The 18,571-nt window shown below is 42.2% G+C and overlaps 1 protein-coding gene across 4 annotated transcripts in view; it reads left to right on the forward strand.

The window, feature by feature from the left end:
• Positions 1-18,571, forward strand: part of TLN2 (talin 2) — a 443,808-nt gene that overhangs the window by 414,380 nt on the left and 10,857 nt on the right. For all 4 annotated transcript variants that reach the window (XM_029237651.1, XM_029237653.1, XM_029237652.1 and 1 more), the window contains 2 exons: positions 6,668-6,773; positions 7,653-7,777. In XM_029237651.1, coding sequence (XP_029093484.1) covers positions 6,668-6,773; positions 7,653-7,777 — 231 coding nt within the window. The remainder of the gene's footprint in view (positions 1-6,667; positions 6,774-7,652; positions 7,778-18,571) is intronic.

Below are 18,571 nucleotides of genomic sequence, written 5' to 3' on the forward strand. Positions count from 1 at the left end.
TATGTGGTGGTATCTTAATTTCCACCAAGGGTTAGAAGGCATTTTGGGACCAATTTGTCCATGACACTAGGAATGCTCATTCCCAGGTCAGGCAAGGGTTTCATTGATAGGCCACTCAAAGTGCTAATACTGGACCAGACCCTGTTAATAGTAACCAAAAGCGTCTGGACCATCTGTCTTACTAGTCTGTTATGATCCAGGAAATGGTTGCTTCTTCCCATTTCTAGAGTTATGCATTGATCTTATGGAACTATATATATTTGGTCAATCATTTCAAGTCACCTACTCATCCTCAGTTTTATCCGAGGCTCAGTCACCCATTTGGTAAAATGCAAGCAACAATGATCTTGTAAAATAGGCAGAATACAAGTAATATAGCTGGTAACATTAATAAGGTCATAAGTAAGTATTTAAGCTGAGAACTTCCACTAGGTGCGGCCCAGTATAGTATCTGCCCAGATCATGTAAACAGTCTATTCTGCACCAATTGCTCTCTTTAAGGAAATCATATACTGATATTGTACCTAAAGTTCACCAAAGATTTCTACGTGTAAAGGTGAGTGGTGGGTCATCGTGACCCTTTGCAGGATTGAGAAAGGAATGTTATCTTCTAAGGAGTTACGTGACTGGTGTCAGAAGAAGAAAAATGGGTCTTTAAGATTGAGCAGGTATTTCTGCTGTTGGGGAGGTCTGTTAACACGTAACACAGATGCACAAGGCACACTAGAGGGGAGGGAGGAGGCCAAAGGGCAGAGAAAAAGTTTTATGTTTAAATTGTTCTTGTCTTGCCTTAAAATGTGAATTTTTATTTCATCAGTCAGATATATTGTCTGCAGACAGTTTCTCTTAGGGTGTCCCCTGTATTTTCATTTTCATAACAGTGTCTGGCGGGGGGAGAAAAATGTATATTAAAAAAGAAAGGGGCTTCCCTGGTGGCGCAGTGGTTGAGAGTCCGTCTGCCGATGCAGGGGACATGGGTTCGTGCCCCGGTCCGGGAAGATCCCACATGCCGCGGAGCGGTTGGGCCCATGAGCCATGGCCACTGAGCCTGCACGCCCGGAGCCTGTGCTCTGCAATGGGAGAGGCCACAACAGTGAGAGGCCCGCGTACCGCAAAAAAAAAAAAAGAAAGAAAATGACAGCAAGGCAGAGAGTTGAGAAAACAAAAAAGTGCAGATAGAACTCAGATAAAAATGAAAGTAAAATGAAAATATGTCTTACATATAAAATATTAAACATTTAGGATGAACTGGATGTTTGCAAAGGCTATCGAATTATTTTCAGGATTATACCCCGGTGTGGGGAAGAAAATAATCTTCCCTGTATTCTTCTGAGTTCTTGCCGGAGACCTCATGTAATAAGAAAGATTAATAAGAGAACAACAAAAGTTGATTCACATGGTGTACCTCATGGATAAATGGAAGATACCCAGCGGAAAAATGGGCAATTCCCAAGGTAGCCTAAGCCACCCACTTAAATACCACTTTCAGGCAAAGAAAAGAAAAGGTGTATGTGGTGGGAGGAGGCTGGTTACAGGAGGTGGCCAGGAAAAGCAGGGTTAACTAGGGTAAGGTTGTTAGCAGGTTTTAGAGCCTTCATCATCAATAAGATTCTCTTGTGATTTTCACTCAGGCTTCTCTTACTGGTACAGAGGGGGAGACACCCTTACAAATGGAGATTTCTTTTATAAATGTGAATTACCCTTTCAAAAGAGTAACTTTCCTGTTTTCAGAGCATCCCCCACGTCTGATTTTTCTCAAAATAATCAAAGCAATCTGTATGCCAAAGAGGCATATTTTGGGGTGACATACTTTGCTACCCTTTACCAGCCTCCTTCTTTGTCTTTCATTTGCCTGCCTGATTGATTCTCTTCTTGTTAACAACCTTATTGAGATATAATTGGCATATGGCAAAATTTACCCAGTTAAGACATACAGTTTCTTGGTTTTCACTATATTTAGAGCTGTACACCTATCACCATAATAATAATTTTAGAACATTTTTGTCAACCCAAAAAGAAACCTCATGCCCTTTAGCAGTCTTTCCTCATTCCCTTCATCCCCACTCCTAGCCCAAGGTGAACACTAATCTTTTTCTTGTCTCTGTAGATTGCCGATTCTGGACATTTCATGTAAACAGAATCGTGTAGCATGTGATCTTTTGTAATTGGCTTCTTTCACTTAGCATAATGTTTTTAAAGTTCTAAGACATAAGCTTTCAAGTTCCTGCTTTTTTCTAAATTAATTTTTATTGGTGTACGTTTCCTTTACAATGTTGTGTTAGTTTCTACCGTACAGCAAAGTCAATCAGCTATATGTATACATATATCCCCTCTTTTTTTGATTTCCTTCCCACTTAGGTCACCAACAGAGCACTGAGTTCCCTGTGCTGTACAGTAGGTTCTCATTAGTTATCTATTTTATATATAGTATCAATAGTGTATATATGTCAATCCCAGTCTCCCAGTTCATCCCACCCCCCTTCCCCCCTTGGTATCCATATGTTTGTTCTCTACGTCTGTGTGTCTATTTCTGCTTTGCAAATAAGATCATCTATACCATTTTTCTAGATTCCACATGTATGCGTTAATATACGATATTTGTTTTTCTCTTTCTGACTTCACTGTATGAAAGTCTCTAGGTCCATCCACATCTCTATAAATGATGCAATTTCATTCCTTTCTATGGCTGAGTAATATTCCATTGTATATGTGTACCACATCTTCTTTATTCATTCCTCTGTTGATGGGCATTTAGGTTGCTTCCATGTCCTGGCTATTGTAAATAGTGCTGCAGTGAACATTGGGGTGCATGTGTCTTTTTGAATTATGGTTTTCTCTGGATATATGCCCAGTAGTGGGATTGCTGGCTTTTTAAAGTTTTAAAGCATAATATATGTGTTTTGTCCCCTATTTAAGAAGCTAAGATCACAAAGGTTATTCTCCTGTATTTTCTTCTACACAGTTTTAATTCTTACATTCAGGTTTATACTCCGTTTCTAGTTCATCTATGCATATGGTGAGGAAAGGGTCAGGTTTATTTTCTTACCTATGGCTATCCAATTGTTCCAGCATCCTTTGTTGAAAAAATTGTCATTGAATTAAAGGTGCTTTAGCACCTTTAATGAAAATCAGTTGACTATATGTGTGAATCTAGTTCTGGACTCTTTTCTGCCCCACTGATCTGTATGTCTATGCACCAATATCCTGTTTTCTTGATCACTACTATAACTTTATAATGAGTCTTGAAATCAGGTATTCTAAAACTTACAGCTTTGTTCTTTTTCAAAATGGTTTAGCTATTCTAGGTCCTTTGTATTTTTTATGCATTTTAGAATCATCTTATCAATATCTTAAAAAAAAAGCTTATTGGGGTTTTGACTGGGATCGTGGGGAGATTTGGGAATAATTGATCTTAATAGTCTTCTAATCCAAGAATATGGTATATCTCTCCATTTATTTAGGTCTTCCTTAATATTTTCAACGACATTTGTAGTTTTTAGCATCCACATCTTACACATCTGTTGTCAAATTTAACAGTATTTAACTTAACAGGTATTTCATGATTTTTTATGCTACTATAAATGGTATTGCTTTTTTCAAAATTCTCAACTTTTTACTGCATATAGAAATATAATTGATGTTTGTATATTGACCTTATATCCTGTGACCTTGCTTAACTCATTTATTCTAGCTTTTTTTCCCTTTTATTTTTTTAAACAAATGCCTTAGAAATTTCTACATAGGCATTCACGTTATTTATGAGCAAAGACAATTTTACTTCTCCCTTTCCATCTGTGTGCCATTTATTTCTCTTTCTTGCCTTGCTGCACTGGCCAGGAATACTAGTACAATATGATGGAAGTGTGAGGACGAATATCCTTACCTTATTCTTGGTCTTAGGGGAAAACACGCAGTCTTGCACCATTTACTGTGAGTCTCCCCATCATACCTTTAACTCCTTGCTTATTCACGTTGTGTTGACCACTGTAGAAAAAGCAAATAGCAAAGCCTGTGGACTGCTTTGCTCTTTGGTCCCAGAGCTGTAGCCATTATTCACCTAGTGGCCTTACAACATGTATTGTTTCAGACAAATACAGTACAAGCCTTTTACAGTTAGGTAGTGGCAAATGCCCATTTGACCTAGAGCAGTGGTTTACAACTTTGGCTGCAAATGAGAACCACCTGGAGAACTTTTAGAAATTCTGGTGCCCAGGCCGTACATCGGACCAATTCCATCAGTAGTCCTGATGGAAATGTATACTGTATTAAATTATGTATTAATTTATACAATCTTACCACAGCTCTATAATGAAAGGACTGTTTGTTGTGCTCATTTAATAGATAAGTAAACTGAGGCTTAGAGAGAAGATAAGTAACTGGACCACTGTTACTGAGGTACATTGACTCTAGAACCTCCCCTTAATTCAGTTGCCTGCCAACTGGCTGTGTTAAAAAAGTAAAAGGCATCTAACCCCTCCCCTCCACCTCTCCATGGTTCTGGTGATCTTCTGGAACTACTCTAGGATGCCGTCATATTAGGACTTGTCTCCAGTAGTGTGTTGGTCTGTTATTCATTCATTCATTTGTTCACTCATTCACTGGTTTGTAGTGAGTTAATATCTGCATGGTGCTATGTGTAGTTAGGTCCTAGGGTGAGGGAATGAGAATAACAGAGCAGCTGAACTCAGAACGGTAGCAAATATAAAATTTAGAAGATTGCAAGAGGAAGGAGGGTAGGGAATAGAGCCTGGGAAGTGGTTGCTCAAGAATCTTTCACTAATCAGTTCAAGTGTGTAATGTAATGCCTTCTATGCACTGGTGTGTCTGGGGCTGGTCAATGTGTAACCCCAATAAAGAAGATGTGGCTCATATATACAATGGAATATTACTCAGCCATAAAAAGAAACGAAATTGAGCTATTTGTAATGAGGTGGATAGACCTACAGTCTGTCACACAGAGTGAAGTAAGTCAGAAAGAGAAAGACAAATACCGTATGCTAACACATATATGTGGAATTTAAGAAAAAAAATGTCATGAAGAACCTAGGGATAAGATAGGAATAAAGACACAGACCTACTAGAGAATGGACTTGAGGATATGGGGAGGGGGAAGGGTGAGCTGTGACAAAGCGAGAGAGAGGCATGGACATATATACACTACCAAACGTAAGGTAGATAGCTAGTGGGAAGTAGCCGCATAGCACAGGGAGATCAGCTCGGTGCTTTGTGACCGCCTGGAGGGGTGGGATAGGGAGGGTGGGAGGGAGGGAGACACAAGAGGGAAGAGATATGGGAACATGTGTATATGTATAGCTGATTCACTTTGTTGTAGGGCAGAAACTAACACACCATTGTAGAGCAATTGTACTCCAATAAAGGTGTAAAAAAAAAAAAATGTGTAACCCCGTTAACTCCCCCAACCCCAGATTTTTTTTTACCAAGCTTCTTTTAAAGTTCTCTTACAGTTTTGGGGTCCAAAAGACATCTTTTCCAGACTCGTAAGAAAGAGTACGATACCTGGTCAGGTGAAAAGGGTATGGGATACCAAGAAGGGAATGAACATTTAATGAATGCCTACTGTGTTCCAGGCATTGTGCAAGATACTTCTCGTGGGTTATTCCATTTGATGTTTATGCCACTCCTGAGGAGTAGGCATTATCCCAGTTTTACAGATGAGAAAACAGGTTCTGAGAGGTTCAGTAATCTGCCCATTGTTCACACACCAGGAGCAGGTGAAGCTAGGTTTGAAACACAGGTTTGTCCAATACCAAAGCCCAGGCTTTGTCTGCTGCTCAGAATTGTCCATAGAGAGACAGCAGTGGTGCTTTCCTCCTGAATGTCTTAGCATTTCTAAATCTCAAGATGACCCCTCTGAAGCATGGGTAAGAGATGCAGGAAAGAATATTGAAAGAAGAATTTCAAGATTAGGGAGGAGCCAGGTGGTGTAAGTCAGATGTAAATCCGTGGTGGAAGATGGTAGGGAGCTCTCATCCATTTCATAATTCCATTCTTGAATGAATTTGAGAAGAAATCAGCTGAGGATGTCCTTTAAATTGGATTAGGGGTAGATTTTTAGTATCTTTTTTAACACCAGCAAAAAACAAACTTAAAACCCCTTTAAACTAGGTTTAAAGGAAGGAAAGTCCACAGGACTTCTCCCAGGAGAGCTGGCAGTCAAAACCCTGGAAATGGATTGTCCTTTCAGGAGCAGCCCTTCTCAGAGAGATTTTTGTCTCCAAGACCCCACCTGAGTCACACTTTTCTTCTGACTCCATATTTGCTTTGTCACAAACACCAGCTGACCTGCAGCCTTGGGCATTCATGTTCACTCAGAGCATTCTTACATTTTGGGTAATTTCCGTGTGCGTATGTTTGTTTTAGGTACAAACAAAAGGACAAATAAGAACTTCGTCTCCCTTGTGATCTTAGGGAAGTATGTCAGAATAGATCTTAGGAAAACTCCTGGTTCCCAGCTTTTCATTTCTCACGTGAGGAAACTGACAGCCAGTGCGTCTTATGTGTTTTCCCCTAAATTTCTAAAGTCACTTGGTGACAGAGTTGCAACTTCAAACCAGGATGTCTAGCTCTGCGTCCACCAGCAAGAGTGGGCTTCCTGTCACAATGGCTACCGTCTTCCTTATGCGTTTGGCTTGTTCTTCACCCATAGATTCTTCAGAAACCAACCCCAGAACTCAAGCACCAGCTGGCTGCTTTCTCCAAGCGCGTGGCCGGTGCCGTGACCGAGCTCATCCAGGCAGCGGAGGCCATGAAAGGTAGGCTGGATTCTCTCGTGTCGTCCTGTGGGGCAGTCCTAGACATCAAACTGAGCAGAGAGGATGGGCAGCCTACACAGGCCCTCTCTTGGCAAATGAAGTCAGAAGGAATACAGTGAGGAACTTTTTTTAAGAAGCAAATGGGAGTAGAGTTAGACTGAAAAAGTTAACATTCTCCTGAAACAAGTCTTTTCTCCAGTCTTTGTATCACGTCCTTCAACTTAAATGTCATGATCCATCTAGAACCGCTCACTTCTCTTTTAAGGGTCTTGCCATCCATTTTTAACTGCATTTTCCTTCATCAGAATATTTATTCTCATTTAAATAATACACTTGATGTTTAGAAACGGTGCTATCTGGGTAGTATATTGTTTGCACACCCCTTCGTGGTTATGAAGAAGCAATCAACTCACCCGGGAGGGGTTTTCTTACCAGTTTCCCTTTGTTTGCATTTGAGGGGAATGGCTGTTCCTCCTGAGTTCCCAGGAGAAAAGAATGACCAATCTCTGTACTCAGCATAGTCTCAAGTCTCCTGAGGATGCTTACTTGCATTCATGAACTTTAAGTTACAAGTCAGCGTAAAACTCAAGCAGGCCTTGGTCAATGAGATCTCGATTTTTGAAACTATCATTGATGACTGATCCTGTGGTAGGGCTGTCTATACAACTGATTGAGAAAATCAGGGTCAGACAGGCACTCCCCACCCCGACCCCTGCACCCAGCTGATGTTAGTGACAGCTGGAGAAAAGATCCCTTAGGACAACGCAGCTAGTCAGCTTATGGAGCATCCCTGCATGCAAATCGTGATATCGTTTGTAATTAAGTCACTGCCCTGAGGTCTGCAGCTACCAAGAATGACCCTCTTTGGACTGCTTTTAGGAACAGAGTGGGTGGATCCAGAAGACCCAACCGTCATTGCAGAAACAGAATTACTGGGGGCTGCAGCATCCATTGAGGCTGCTGCTAAGAAGTTAGAGCAGCTGAAGCCAAGAGCAAAACCAAAAGTGAGTGTCCACGTGTGGCCGCTTGTCTGATGTCAGTAGGTCTCCCGATAGATGGCTGTGAAATGGAGCCAGATGGGCTGCAGGGAGCTCGTCTCCTTCCCTGTGGTTGGACTAGCAAGCTGCAAACCTGTTCTACCTGCCCAGCACCTTTTTACAGGGTATGGAAAAAAACCCAAGGGTGGGTCTTTCAAGTTAACCATCCCAAGAAATACCTTTGGGTATCGAGAGGAAGAATCCCGGCATTTAAAATCTTGACTTCGTTCCACTGTTACATAAAGCAGGTGTTGGATGTTTTCTATAGAAAGTCCCCGTTGCTGAATGTGAGATTGTCACCCTCTAATTTTCTGGTTTCCATAATGCTTTTCACCAGAAATAGCAATGCTGGGTCTCTCCTTTTCTTCAAATCAATAGAGAGTAGTGTGAACCTCCAAAGTGGACCCGGTAACAGATTTTTTCAGTATATGCTGGAGACTGTGGTTGGCTGGTGTGTTTTCTCCATCTCTGTTTGTCATCTAGATAAATGTTGAGAACTTAGTTACTAAGATCATAAGTATGTGTTAAGAGAAAGTCATTTAAAAGAAAGAGATACTTTAAGTAAGGACAGTAGAGAGGACAATTATTACAAAAAAGAATGGTGCCCTGGTGCTGTCCAGGGGGCAAAGCCCAACCCTGTAAAGAAGCCACAGTCCCCCTGCCCCCATGGCTGTCTTCAGTGGGAAGATGGTAGAACCAGAGGAGGCCTCTTTATCTTTCTATTCAAGCAAGTCCCTACTGGTTCCTGTAACCCCACCTCCCTTCCAAGGATCCAGATACCTTAGGAATTAAAATCTGGCTCTTCTCTTCAAAAACAAAAAAGTTGTGTCTCCCAGTTTAGGTGCCTAAAATTCTACCTTTTTTAAAAAAAAACAAAAACTTAAGGATGGAGTTTGAGTACTGGAATATACCAAAGCACTCAAAAGCAGTTCCTGGGCTGATGCTGTATGTAAAATAGACTTGGACATATAGTGAATCTGTTAGACTTGCGGACATTCTCAAAACCGTGGAATTCTTAGAGCCAGTCTCCTAATTGTCACTCTAGATTTAATAAAGGCATTTTTAGAATTTCTCCTCAAGATGTAATTTAAGATTTTTGGCCTCTGGGTTTTGAGTTTGCCAGGGTCCTCTTTACTGGCCTTAACCTGAGGGTCTTAGGTGGTCTAAGTCTGTCCAAGTTTTTCTCAACAAACTTCAGAGCTAAGTGTAGGTGTAAGGGCAACTCCATTTCCTGGACTTGGCTTTATTTCTGCTTTATAAAAATAAGTTAATCATGAGTAGAAAATGTACTTTCAGCTAAGAAGCAGCAGCCATTGACTGAGATTTAGAGGGCTTAAACTTAATTCGTGTTTCCTTTTCCTTATCTGATTCACCACATACTTTCCTCTCTCGGGGAAGCTTCTGTCTGCTGGTTCTGGAGCCATGTCAGTTGATGCTCTTTCTCCTGGAGAAGTAGCTTGGCGCTAATTCACGTTGACCCTTCACCATACTCTAAGAGCTGCAGTCCCAATCCCTTTCCCATTGTCTTTTGCAGGGCCCTTCTGAGCTCTTGTGTATCCCTAAATTCTGGCTTCCCCCTGTCCAGCTATTGATTTATCTCATGATTCTTGATCTGAAAAACAGTCAATAGAGTTCCTATTCCATAGGGTTGCTGATATAAAAATTAAATGAGATAATCTAGGAACACAGTACCTGACACACCATAGACGTAGTAAGCAGTCAGCATATCACCATCACTGAAAATATGATTCTAGGACTTTTATCTACTACCTCCTAGGAGAATGCCTGAAATAAAAATTATTCCATAGATCCATGAGCTGATGGCCTTAGGAAAAAGAGGAAAAAAAGAAAAAAAAAGGCTAAAAGCACATGTTGATTGAGCGCCAAGCATGTGCTAGGCAATCTTCTAGGTGCTTTACATAGATTAACTCATCGGGTCCTTACAGCAAGTCCACGAGGCAGCATTGTTGGCGTCCCTGCTCTAGGGATGCAGAATCAGAGGCAAATTACTTGCCAGAGTCAGATGGCCTTGACCGAGCTGGAAGCAGCATTGTGTGGGCCCTGGAGGTGGCAGTTTCAGGCCATACCAGTCCTCTGGGCCTACCCAGTGTCATAAATTCTGGTGCAGTCCCACGGGGCAGGTTTCTGGTTTACCTGTGCCACTTGAGCCATTAATCCCACCTCTGGGAATCTGTCCTGAGGAGGAAATCCAGAGAGGAAGAAAGTTCTGTGTGCGTGAGACGGTTGTTCCTTTCATCCTTGTTCACAGTAGCAAGAGTTTGGGTGTGACCTGAGTGTCTGCTTGAAGGAAAAGTATGTAGCTACTCAAAATAATGGTTGATAGGACTGTGTAGCATGAAGAAGATGCTCCTGGCATGATATTAAGTGAAAAGTAAAACAGGATGTGGAATCATGTACTCAGTATGATCACAACTCTGTTAAACACTTGTGAATGAAGGAGACAGGTGGGGGATGGACGAGAATGATGGTGGGGTTGGAGTGATGGGAGGGTCTATGTTTTAAAATTTTGTAAGACAATGTTTTAAAAATAACAGCACTTAAAAAGTTTGTGATGACTGCCACACTGGGCCAGTGGGCGTTCCCTACACTGCCCTAGGATCATCTAGCCTTTCTGTTTATAGTGTGGTATGGATTTTTACAGAAAGCCAAGGTCACAGTTGACATAACTGTTGATTTGAGTCCCTTCCTTGGAGGTACCTACTCTAGGTCACTCCCATCTTCCTATTAGGAAGGGTACTTGGTCCTTCTAGAGTCTTTAGAATGATCTCTGAAGTCTTACTCTACCCAGTGACCAGAGGCTCCCACCACATGGATTATGTTATCCATAAAACTGTTTTGAAGAAATCATCAACCTAAACCACAGTTTTTGTGCCTGTCTGGGAGTGCCATCTGCTCTGTAGTAATATCGATGTGAAAAAAAATATCTTTCTTGACTTCAAGAAGGAATTTTTCCCCAGTTTAAAAAAAGAAAAAATCCCAGTCTAACATCAAAAGTCAACCAGTCTTTTGAGATTAACCAGTTCTTCCCATCCCCTTCCAAAACTAAACTCAATCAATTAATCACAAATCCTCAGGATTCTGTAAGTAAGCAACTGCTGTTTCACCTCTACCCCTGTAACTCACATACAAACCTGCAGGCACCCAGAATATGCTTTGCTTCCATATCTGGGAAGCATTTGCACTGCTTTGAGGGAGTTTGGGAGATGGGCAATGTTTTTGTTTAAATTGTTTTGCTCACCACATTCTCAGGTTGCCTATTTTAATAATAGAATGGTCTGGGGTTTATTGAAGATGGTTCCTGGTATATTCCCACCTCAGGCCCTTAAAACGTAAGCACCTCTTTTTGCCCGGAATTGCCCAGACACAAATAACAAATTGGCATCGCTGAATCCACTGTTTGCTTGGGAAGATGGTGTAAAGGCAAAATGAGAATGTCGGTGAGCCCTGGTGCATGTGCCTATGATACTAATGATGGCGCCGTTTCCATACCTGCAGACACACTGTGCTCCACAGACAGGTAACAGAGGTGCCCCAATGGCGTCCCCACCAACTCCCTCCCCGCCCCCCCCCCACAGCTGCAGCCTGCCATGCTGTGCCCATTCTCAGCTCAGTCAGACCTGGATGCCTTTCTGCAGGCCTCTGTGTGATATGTTTGATATATTAGGTTGTTATTTAATCCAACTATATATCAAACATATTCCTACAGTGTCTTGCCCTGTCTCCGGGGGTTCCTAATATAGCTTAGAAGGCAACAGGAAAGAATATGTTAGAATCACAAGTAGATTTAGAAGACGGAGTGCTCATTACATTTCATTATGTTATATCCCATTTCTTCTTGTAGCATTTAAAACCTGTATCCGTACTGCTAGATTATTTTGTTTATTTTAGAAACAAATCATAATTATTGATGTTTCATAAGAGCTTGAGATATTATGTATAGTTTAGTTTTGTGCAGTGATGAGTCCTTAAAGGATGTGCTCGGTGGGGAAAAAGAAAACCCATGTTTGTGATACGGGGTCAGGATTATAACCTCCAAACATATCTGGATTTATATTTCATTTTAGTTCAGTTTTATCCTGATCTTCAATTTAGAAATTAGTAATTTTCATGATCAAGCTTTCAGCAAAAATTCAAGCACAAATCAACTATGTAATGTTCCTTTACACTCATAGTAACAAAATGTATAAACCAGATCAGCCAAACCAAATGTATGGATGGTGAGTCACTGGGCTTTATATAAACTTTGGAGGACTAAGTATATCTAATAAAGATAACATAGTGTGGATTATACTCTGTCTGTTGAGTTTCCTGTTGTAGAATAACTTGTCAGTAGAGGTTGATAATATTTAGAATATGCCGACAATCAGAAAGTAATTCCACAGCCTAATTGGGTGCAACAGGAAGTTCAGGATTATGAAACATTTTTTTCTGGCATGTAACAGACTTCTTTAGTTGACTTTGACCTCCTCCTCCTGGAAGAGCCTGTGAAGTATGTGTGAGTTCATTCTGATCTCTCTCAACAAAATACTTAGAGCACTGCTTTCTGAAAAGAGAACTATTGTGCTAATGGCTCCGATTTTGGGAGCAAAGAGGAAGTGCTCTAGTAAAGGACACTCCTGAATATGCAAATAATACCCCATGCAGGTAGTGAGCCAGTGGTGTGAACAGGCAGGTCAGGAAAGCTTCCCCTGTTTGGGGTCTAGGAGCCATCTCCACGCTGCTTGCAGGGACTGCCTAGTGACAAGTCAGAGCAGCAGGGGAGGGGAAAATACAGTGTTGGAGTCCCAGCCTCCAGAGTTAGGAAGTGGAACCTGTCCCTAGGATCCTTCTCCACTGAGGAGACAGCAGTGGCTGCGCACCAGCAGGAACTCTTTCAGATGCTTTTCAAGATGCTGCCACAATCAGTGCTACCTTCACGCAGCTAGAGAGCATTGTTTTAAGTCCAGTTAAAGTTGTTTGACCAAAATGACAAATTGTCATGGAAAAGCAACAGCAAGGTATTCTGAATAACGAAAAGCACAGTTTAAAAGGACCTGAACTTTGAAGCCTGTACATTAAAATTGATGTATCTTTTTTTCGTACATCTTGCTGTTGACCAGCATGCTCTACTGATTATTGGGTGAAGGGGGAAAGATGACCAGATGTTCAGGGAGAAGGAGGATACAGCATTTTTTCTGTGGCCAAAGCGTGACATTGAGCTCTTGTGCCACTGGCTGTTTCCAGGCCAGGAGACGCGAGGTCGGGGGAGGAGTGTAGGTGAGTGGGGCGTTCAGCCAGTGCGTGTTCCCACGTGACTCCCGCCAGGTAAAGTAGTGGGTCTCCCAGAGCCTTCTCAGACATACACACAATTCATGTCACGTGAGTTTACAGTGTGGCAAATTTACCTGATTAAATCTTTGAAAGAATTCTGTCATCTGTTCTTCATCCAGGCTTCCTAGATAGACATTCAAGTGCCTTCATATTTATTTTTTTGAGAGTATGACACATCTTTAAGAATTTTTCTATCAAACAGAAATAGCAATTAATAGATACTGATCAAGGAGGAATGGATAGATATTCATATATATCTGTAGAATAAACCTGGAATGACATAAAGAAAAAAAAACAGAAATAGCAGTTAAAAGATTATCCCAGTGGTATTACTGTTCATTAAAAAATAAAGTGGTGGCGAGTGTGGGAAAACTTCCCCCAAGATACTAACCGAGCATGCTCACACCTTGTCCCTCAGACGCTGCAGGAACATGCATTACTCCACGTCTGGATGCAGAGGCTGGTCCCTCCCCAGGTTGCTGGCATTACCATTTGGCAGTGCTTTCTCTCTGTCACCTGCTTTGTCCATTGACAGTTTCCCCAGAGTTTCCCCTGGGACCAGGCCAACCCAGGGGGAGCCAAGGCCAGCTGAACAGCTCTGGTCTCTTGACAGTTCCAGTGGTTCTGAGAAGTTTCCCTTTTATTAGGACTAGTAAACGTGGTGGTCCTAAAGACAGCCCACCCATGGGTCCTCTGGAAGAGAACCTAACCAGGTTCGCAGACCGTTCAGATCTTTGGGTACAGGCTAAGGTCTCCCCCCATGCACCACTCAACTCAGTATCAGCAGCAAACTGGTAGCGGCCAAACTGGCTACAAACAAAGGAGAAACAGAGCTGCCTGTTCCACTCAGGCTTCCACCTGGCAGGAAAATGCTTCACTTGTGTTGTGGGAGTTCTCAGTGTTGGCCTCCATTTTTTTCCCTCAAGGACATTTAAATTATATGCAAATGTTCACACTTAAAAAAAATTATACCCAAAGAATTTTTTTTTTTAATTTGTGATGTGATAAGACCTTGTTTTTAATAGTAAGCATCCTACAAGGCTTTCAGTAACACAGGAAAAAGCGTGATTCCTAACTGGAAAGACAGTGCCGTGAGTTGTAATCTGGTTTTTGTAGCCAGTTGTGAGAGAAACGACCGTTGTGCTTATCAGTTCTCAGCAAGGCGGTCCCTCAAAGGAGATTTTCAAGGAGGGAGGTAGAAATCAGGACAGTGACCCTTTGGCCATCTCCTATGGGTGCCTTTGACTCCTTCACTGTCAAGTCCATCAGGGGAAGGGGCCACAGGGATGTAATTCACAAAGAAAAAGGCCAGAAAGAGGACCACAGATGGAAGTGTTCTTCCTCTGCTAGACGCATGCCCAAGGACCTGTCTGGGAAGATGGGCCTGGTGGAGGCTGGGAAAGATACTGCACGAAGGAGGCCAAAAGAGTGGGAGCAAAAGAAAAAGGAGTCTGTGCTAATTTTAGTCCATGCATTCTTTAAAAGGGTTTCACCTGAAACCATAACATGTCAGAGCTAAAGGACCAGGAGGGTTGAGTTTGCTCTTGAAATTACAAACAGAAAATGTTTGTTTGATACCTGGAGAAGAGCAGCAAATTCCCCAAAGTCACGTGGCCAAAAGCGCAGAACAGGGACTGAAACCCAGTTGTCTGTCTCCTGGTTGGGTGTCAAGGGAGTAGCTAGAAGCAGTACCGGCACTTGACACTTTATCTTTGATTTGTGTTTTTTATTTATATTGTAGGTTGTAGTCAGAAATGGCAGCTAGAATCTTTGTTAGAATTATGAGCAGAAAACAGGGTTCAGGCAGAGAAACAGACTAAAAGTCTGAACAACAGTTTTTAAAACCACAAAAAATGTATGTAGTAATAGAAAGGAAAATGAAATTAATTCTAATAGTTATTGAGCATTTACTATGAGTCAGTTATGCTCTGTGTATATTAATAATTTATTTATAACAGCCCTATCGGATATGTAGGAGGGAAGGTAGTTTCAGAAAAGGAATGAATTGACACAAACATTATGTTCTCAGAATGTTACCAAGTCCAGGCTCGTACTGCTTGCCACACAACAGGCCAGTAAATTGAGAGATGAGGTGTTGGGGTGGGGAATAGCGATTTTATGCGGAAAGACAGCAGACTGAGAAGAGGGTGGACTCATGTCCCAAAGAACCATCTTCCCTGAGTTAGGATTCAGCCTCCTCTAATACTAAAAGGGGAGGGGGTGTGGTTGGCTGCTGCAAACTTCTTGGTTCCGGGATCCTTTTTTCCTGCAGCTGTCCCAGTAGGTCTGGTCACAATGTTCCTATAAACCTCCAACCAGACACATGTTATTCTCTGCCCTGCAACTTTTTATCTCTATATGAATGGAAAAGTGTTATACCTTTAAAGGTCAGAGCCTTGACAATGGGCTAGCTTGTAAATTTCATGCTCCAGGCAACATTCTTATAGCAAAAGCAATAGAACACAGAGGTTAAAGTAAAAGAAACAGATCCAATATGGAGTCAGATTTGTTCCTATTACAAGAATCCCTGAAAGGCCAAAAGACAAAATAAAAATGAGGAAAGGCCTCCCCTTTTCTGTCCCCCTTTCCACCCTCCTTCCCCCTCTATCAGCACAACAGGAGTCTCAAATGCTCTCCCAAGTGTGGGAAGCAGGCAGCCAGGGAGTCAGCCCAAAGTGTGGCCTTTCCCAAGAGGGATCTCTCCAGACCTCTAACTTTTTAAAAGAGGAGCTCTGGAGAAGATCACCGAACAAGAAAAATACCAGCAAAGGGGTGCTTAGACTTTTCTCAAAGCTACCGAAAAGACAAGGCTAGAGTCTGCTAGACAGTCCTGGAAGGACAATTGCTGAGAGCTACAAGTGACCTGGCCAACGGTCTTTTCTAGTGGAGGGGACCAGGGAAAGAGCATTGTACAGGGGATGAGAAGATGGATTCAGCTCTCAGAGGCTGCGGCTGACACCTTCATTAAGCAGGGCAGACTGTTAGTTTGCACATCTGTGACATTATTTTGTTAAGAGAGCCTCTTAGTAAAATGCTGCTGTGTTTTGCATCTGTATATGCATGAGTCAGTGTCAGAGACTATGAGTGCCAGTTGAGGGATACAGATAGAGCATACAATTAACAACCCACAGCATTCCACAGGGCAGGAGCCAGTGCTTTGATGTGTGTGTCCAATCGTCCCCAGGAATCAGGAATGGAAAGTTACTGATGGGGACACTTACTCCATGCATCTCCCCTTCTCTTACTATGTAAATTGTTCTCTGGCTGAACTCCGGTACTCAGAGACTCATCTTAAATGGATACATTCTCTCAACAAACCTTTATCACATGGGCTTTTCTACCTAACGTTGCGCTCCAGAGATGTAAGTTGGATGAAACACGGTCCATGCCCTGGAGGAGATTGCAGGCTGGTAGGATTCAGCTGACTGGTGTGTCTGTTCTCCTGAGCCCAGACCAGCACTCCCCCAATGGTAGCCCATACCACCTGCATCTTCCACCAGATCCTCGGTGATCTGAGCAAGGAAGGGCTGTCCATTTAGCAGCCCATTGAGTGAAAGCATTTCCTTACATCCAGATGCCATGGTCTCCAGATTCTTCTCCAGGGTCCCCTTGCAGCAGCTTCAACTTACTGTTCTTCTCCTCAGTCTCCCAGCTACAGTGGGGTTTATTCTATTAACAATTCCTGCATTTTAATTGTGATCCTTTTATTCAGGGAAGTCCTTCAAAGCCCAAGCCAATTCCATTTCTCTCCTTTTTTGCGCCCTGGTTAAGCACATGTCCTCCCTTCTCTCACTGCCCTCACACCCCTCTCCCAGATTCCATTCTGTACACTGGTGGGAGCTGAAGCCAATGGGAATTTGGACTTGGGTGCCGTGGCTTTTCACCAAGTCTCCTTGGCTTGGGGAGATCCCATTTTCTCAGGCTAGAAGTTGTATGGTATGAGGAAACATCAGCATTATGTCTCATTTCAGCAGGAGAGATAGAGTGGGCATTTAGTCTTAATGGTAAACCTGGCCCACAGAAAGGTACCAGTCCTGCAGGCAGAAGGCAGATCTCATCATGGAACTCTGCCCAACTGCAGCATCTAAATGTTTGCCCTCCATCACAGTGGGCTTTATTAATCCTTTTTCTTGGGAAACTCTCTCATACTTTTTAATCAGAGGAAATGTCTCTCAGAGATAAGGCTTCCTGCCATGTCCATTTTAAAGTCTAGAGATCTTATGGAAAGAAAAAGAAAAATTCATCAAAGGGCATTACAGCACTTGCCATTGCAGGAAAAATCTGTGGCTGTCAGAAATATTTCCAAGTTGAGTATGTATTTCGAACATGTGTTTAAAAAAAAAACAGCCAGCCAGGGCAGCAAAAGATATGGGAGAGCCCTTTTCAATCGGTTCTAATGAGATATTCTTTCAGATCTATCCATGCTTAGAGTTAGCACTTAGTTTTGGGGAAATTCCATTTTTGTGCATTTTAAAATTGGGGAAATCAGAAACCTGCTGTGAAGTAGACTCATCCTTGGAACCCATAGCATAGCTGAGGCCCCCTGCACCTACAGCAAGGGGCTGGAAGACATTGGGAGCCACCACGGGCCTCCATTTCCTCATCTGCAAAATGGGGAGGAGCTCCCTTTGGACTCAGAAACTCTGTGATTTCCCCAGTGCCTTAATCTGTTATATGCTTGACTTTCTTTTGCAGAATGAATTTCTAGAAAAGCTCTTAATTCAAGGTCATTGAATATACTTACCACAGCCCAATGCCATTTCCTGTGGCTTATGTTTAACAGTTCCTTTTATGCCAGAGTGTCTTAAAATGAGTCGTTTTATGCTTCAGTGAACAAATTTTGTATTTCACCGCTGTCACAAGCTTCCCCGCCCCATAATGAGGAATCCAAAATTAATCTATTGGAACGGAATCCATATCTGTCCTAAATGCTCCTAGAGCAAGACTTGGTCAGAAATAGGAAAGAAATACTGCTTCTGTCTCAGAACATCTCAAATGCTGCTGTCATTCTTCAGTTCCACTAGATGTGCACGGAAATGTTTTTCTGATAACATGGGTTATAAAAACAAAAGTAGGAATGGCCACATCTTGAACCAGGAGAGATGCCATAAAGAATAGGGAACTGGAAAAGCATTGTATCTGTGTATCCATCCTATCTGATGGTTCATATGGGCCCATTAGTGAGCCGACTTTGAGCCTCCAGCATGAAGTCGCTCCTCACTGATGCCCAAAGTGGTGGCCTCATCTAGGAAAAACATATCATGATGGAGGCAGAGAAGTTTAGGTTTAGATCTGGTCTAGATTCTTCACGCTGCCACATGATCTTGGCCAAATACTCCACCTCCCTAAGCCTGAATGTTCCCATTATAAGTATAAGGATAAAGATAACTACTATATACGATTTTTACTCTCTTTTTTGGTGAGGATTAA

Source organism: Monodon monoceros, unplaced genomic scaffold, assembly GCF_005190385.1.
Source record: "Monodon monoceros isolate NGI ecotype Baffin Bay Population unplaced genomic scaffold, NGI_Narwhal_1 Super_Scaffold_21, whole genome shotgun sequence".
Taxonomy (NCBI): Eukaryota; Metazoa; Chordata; class Mammalia; order Artiodactyla; family Monodontidae; genus Monodon; species Monodon monoceros.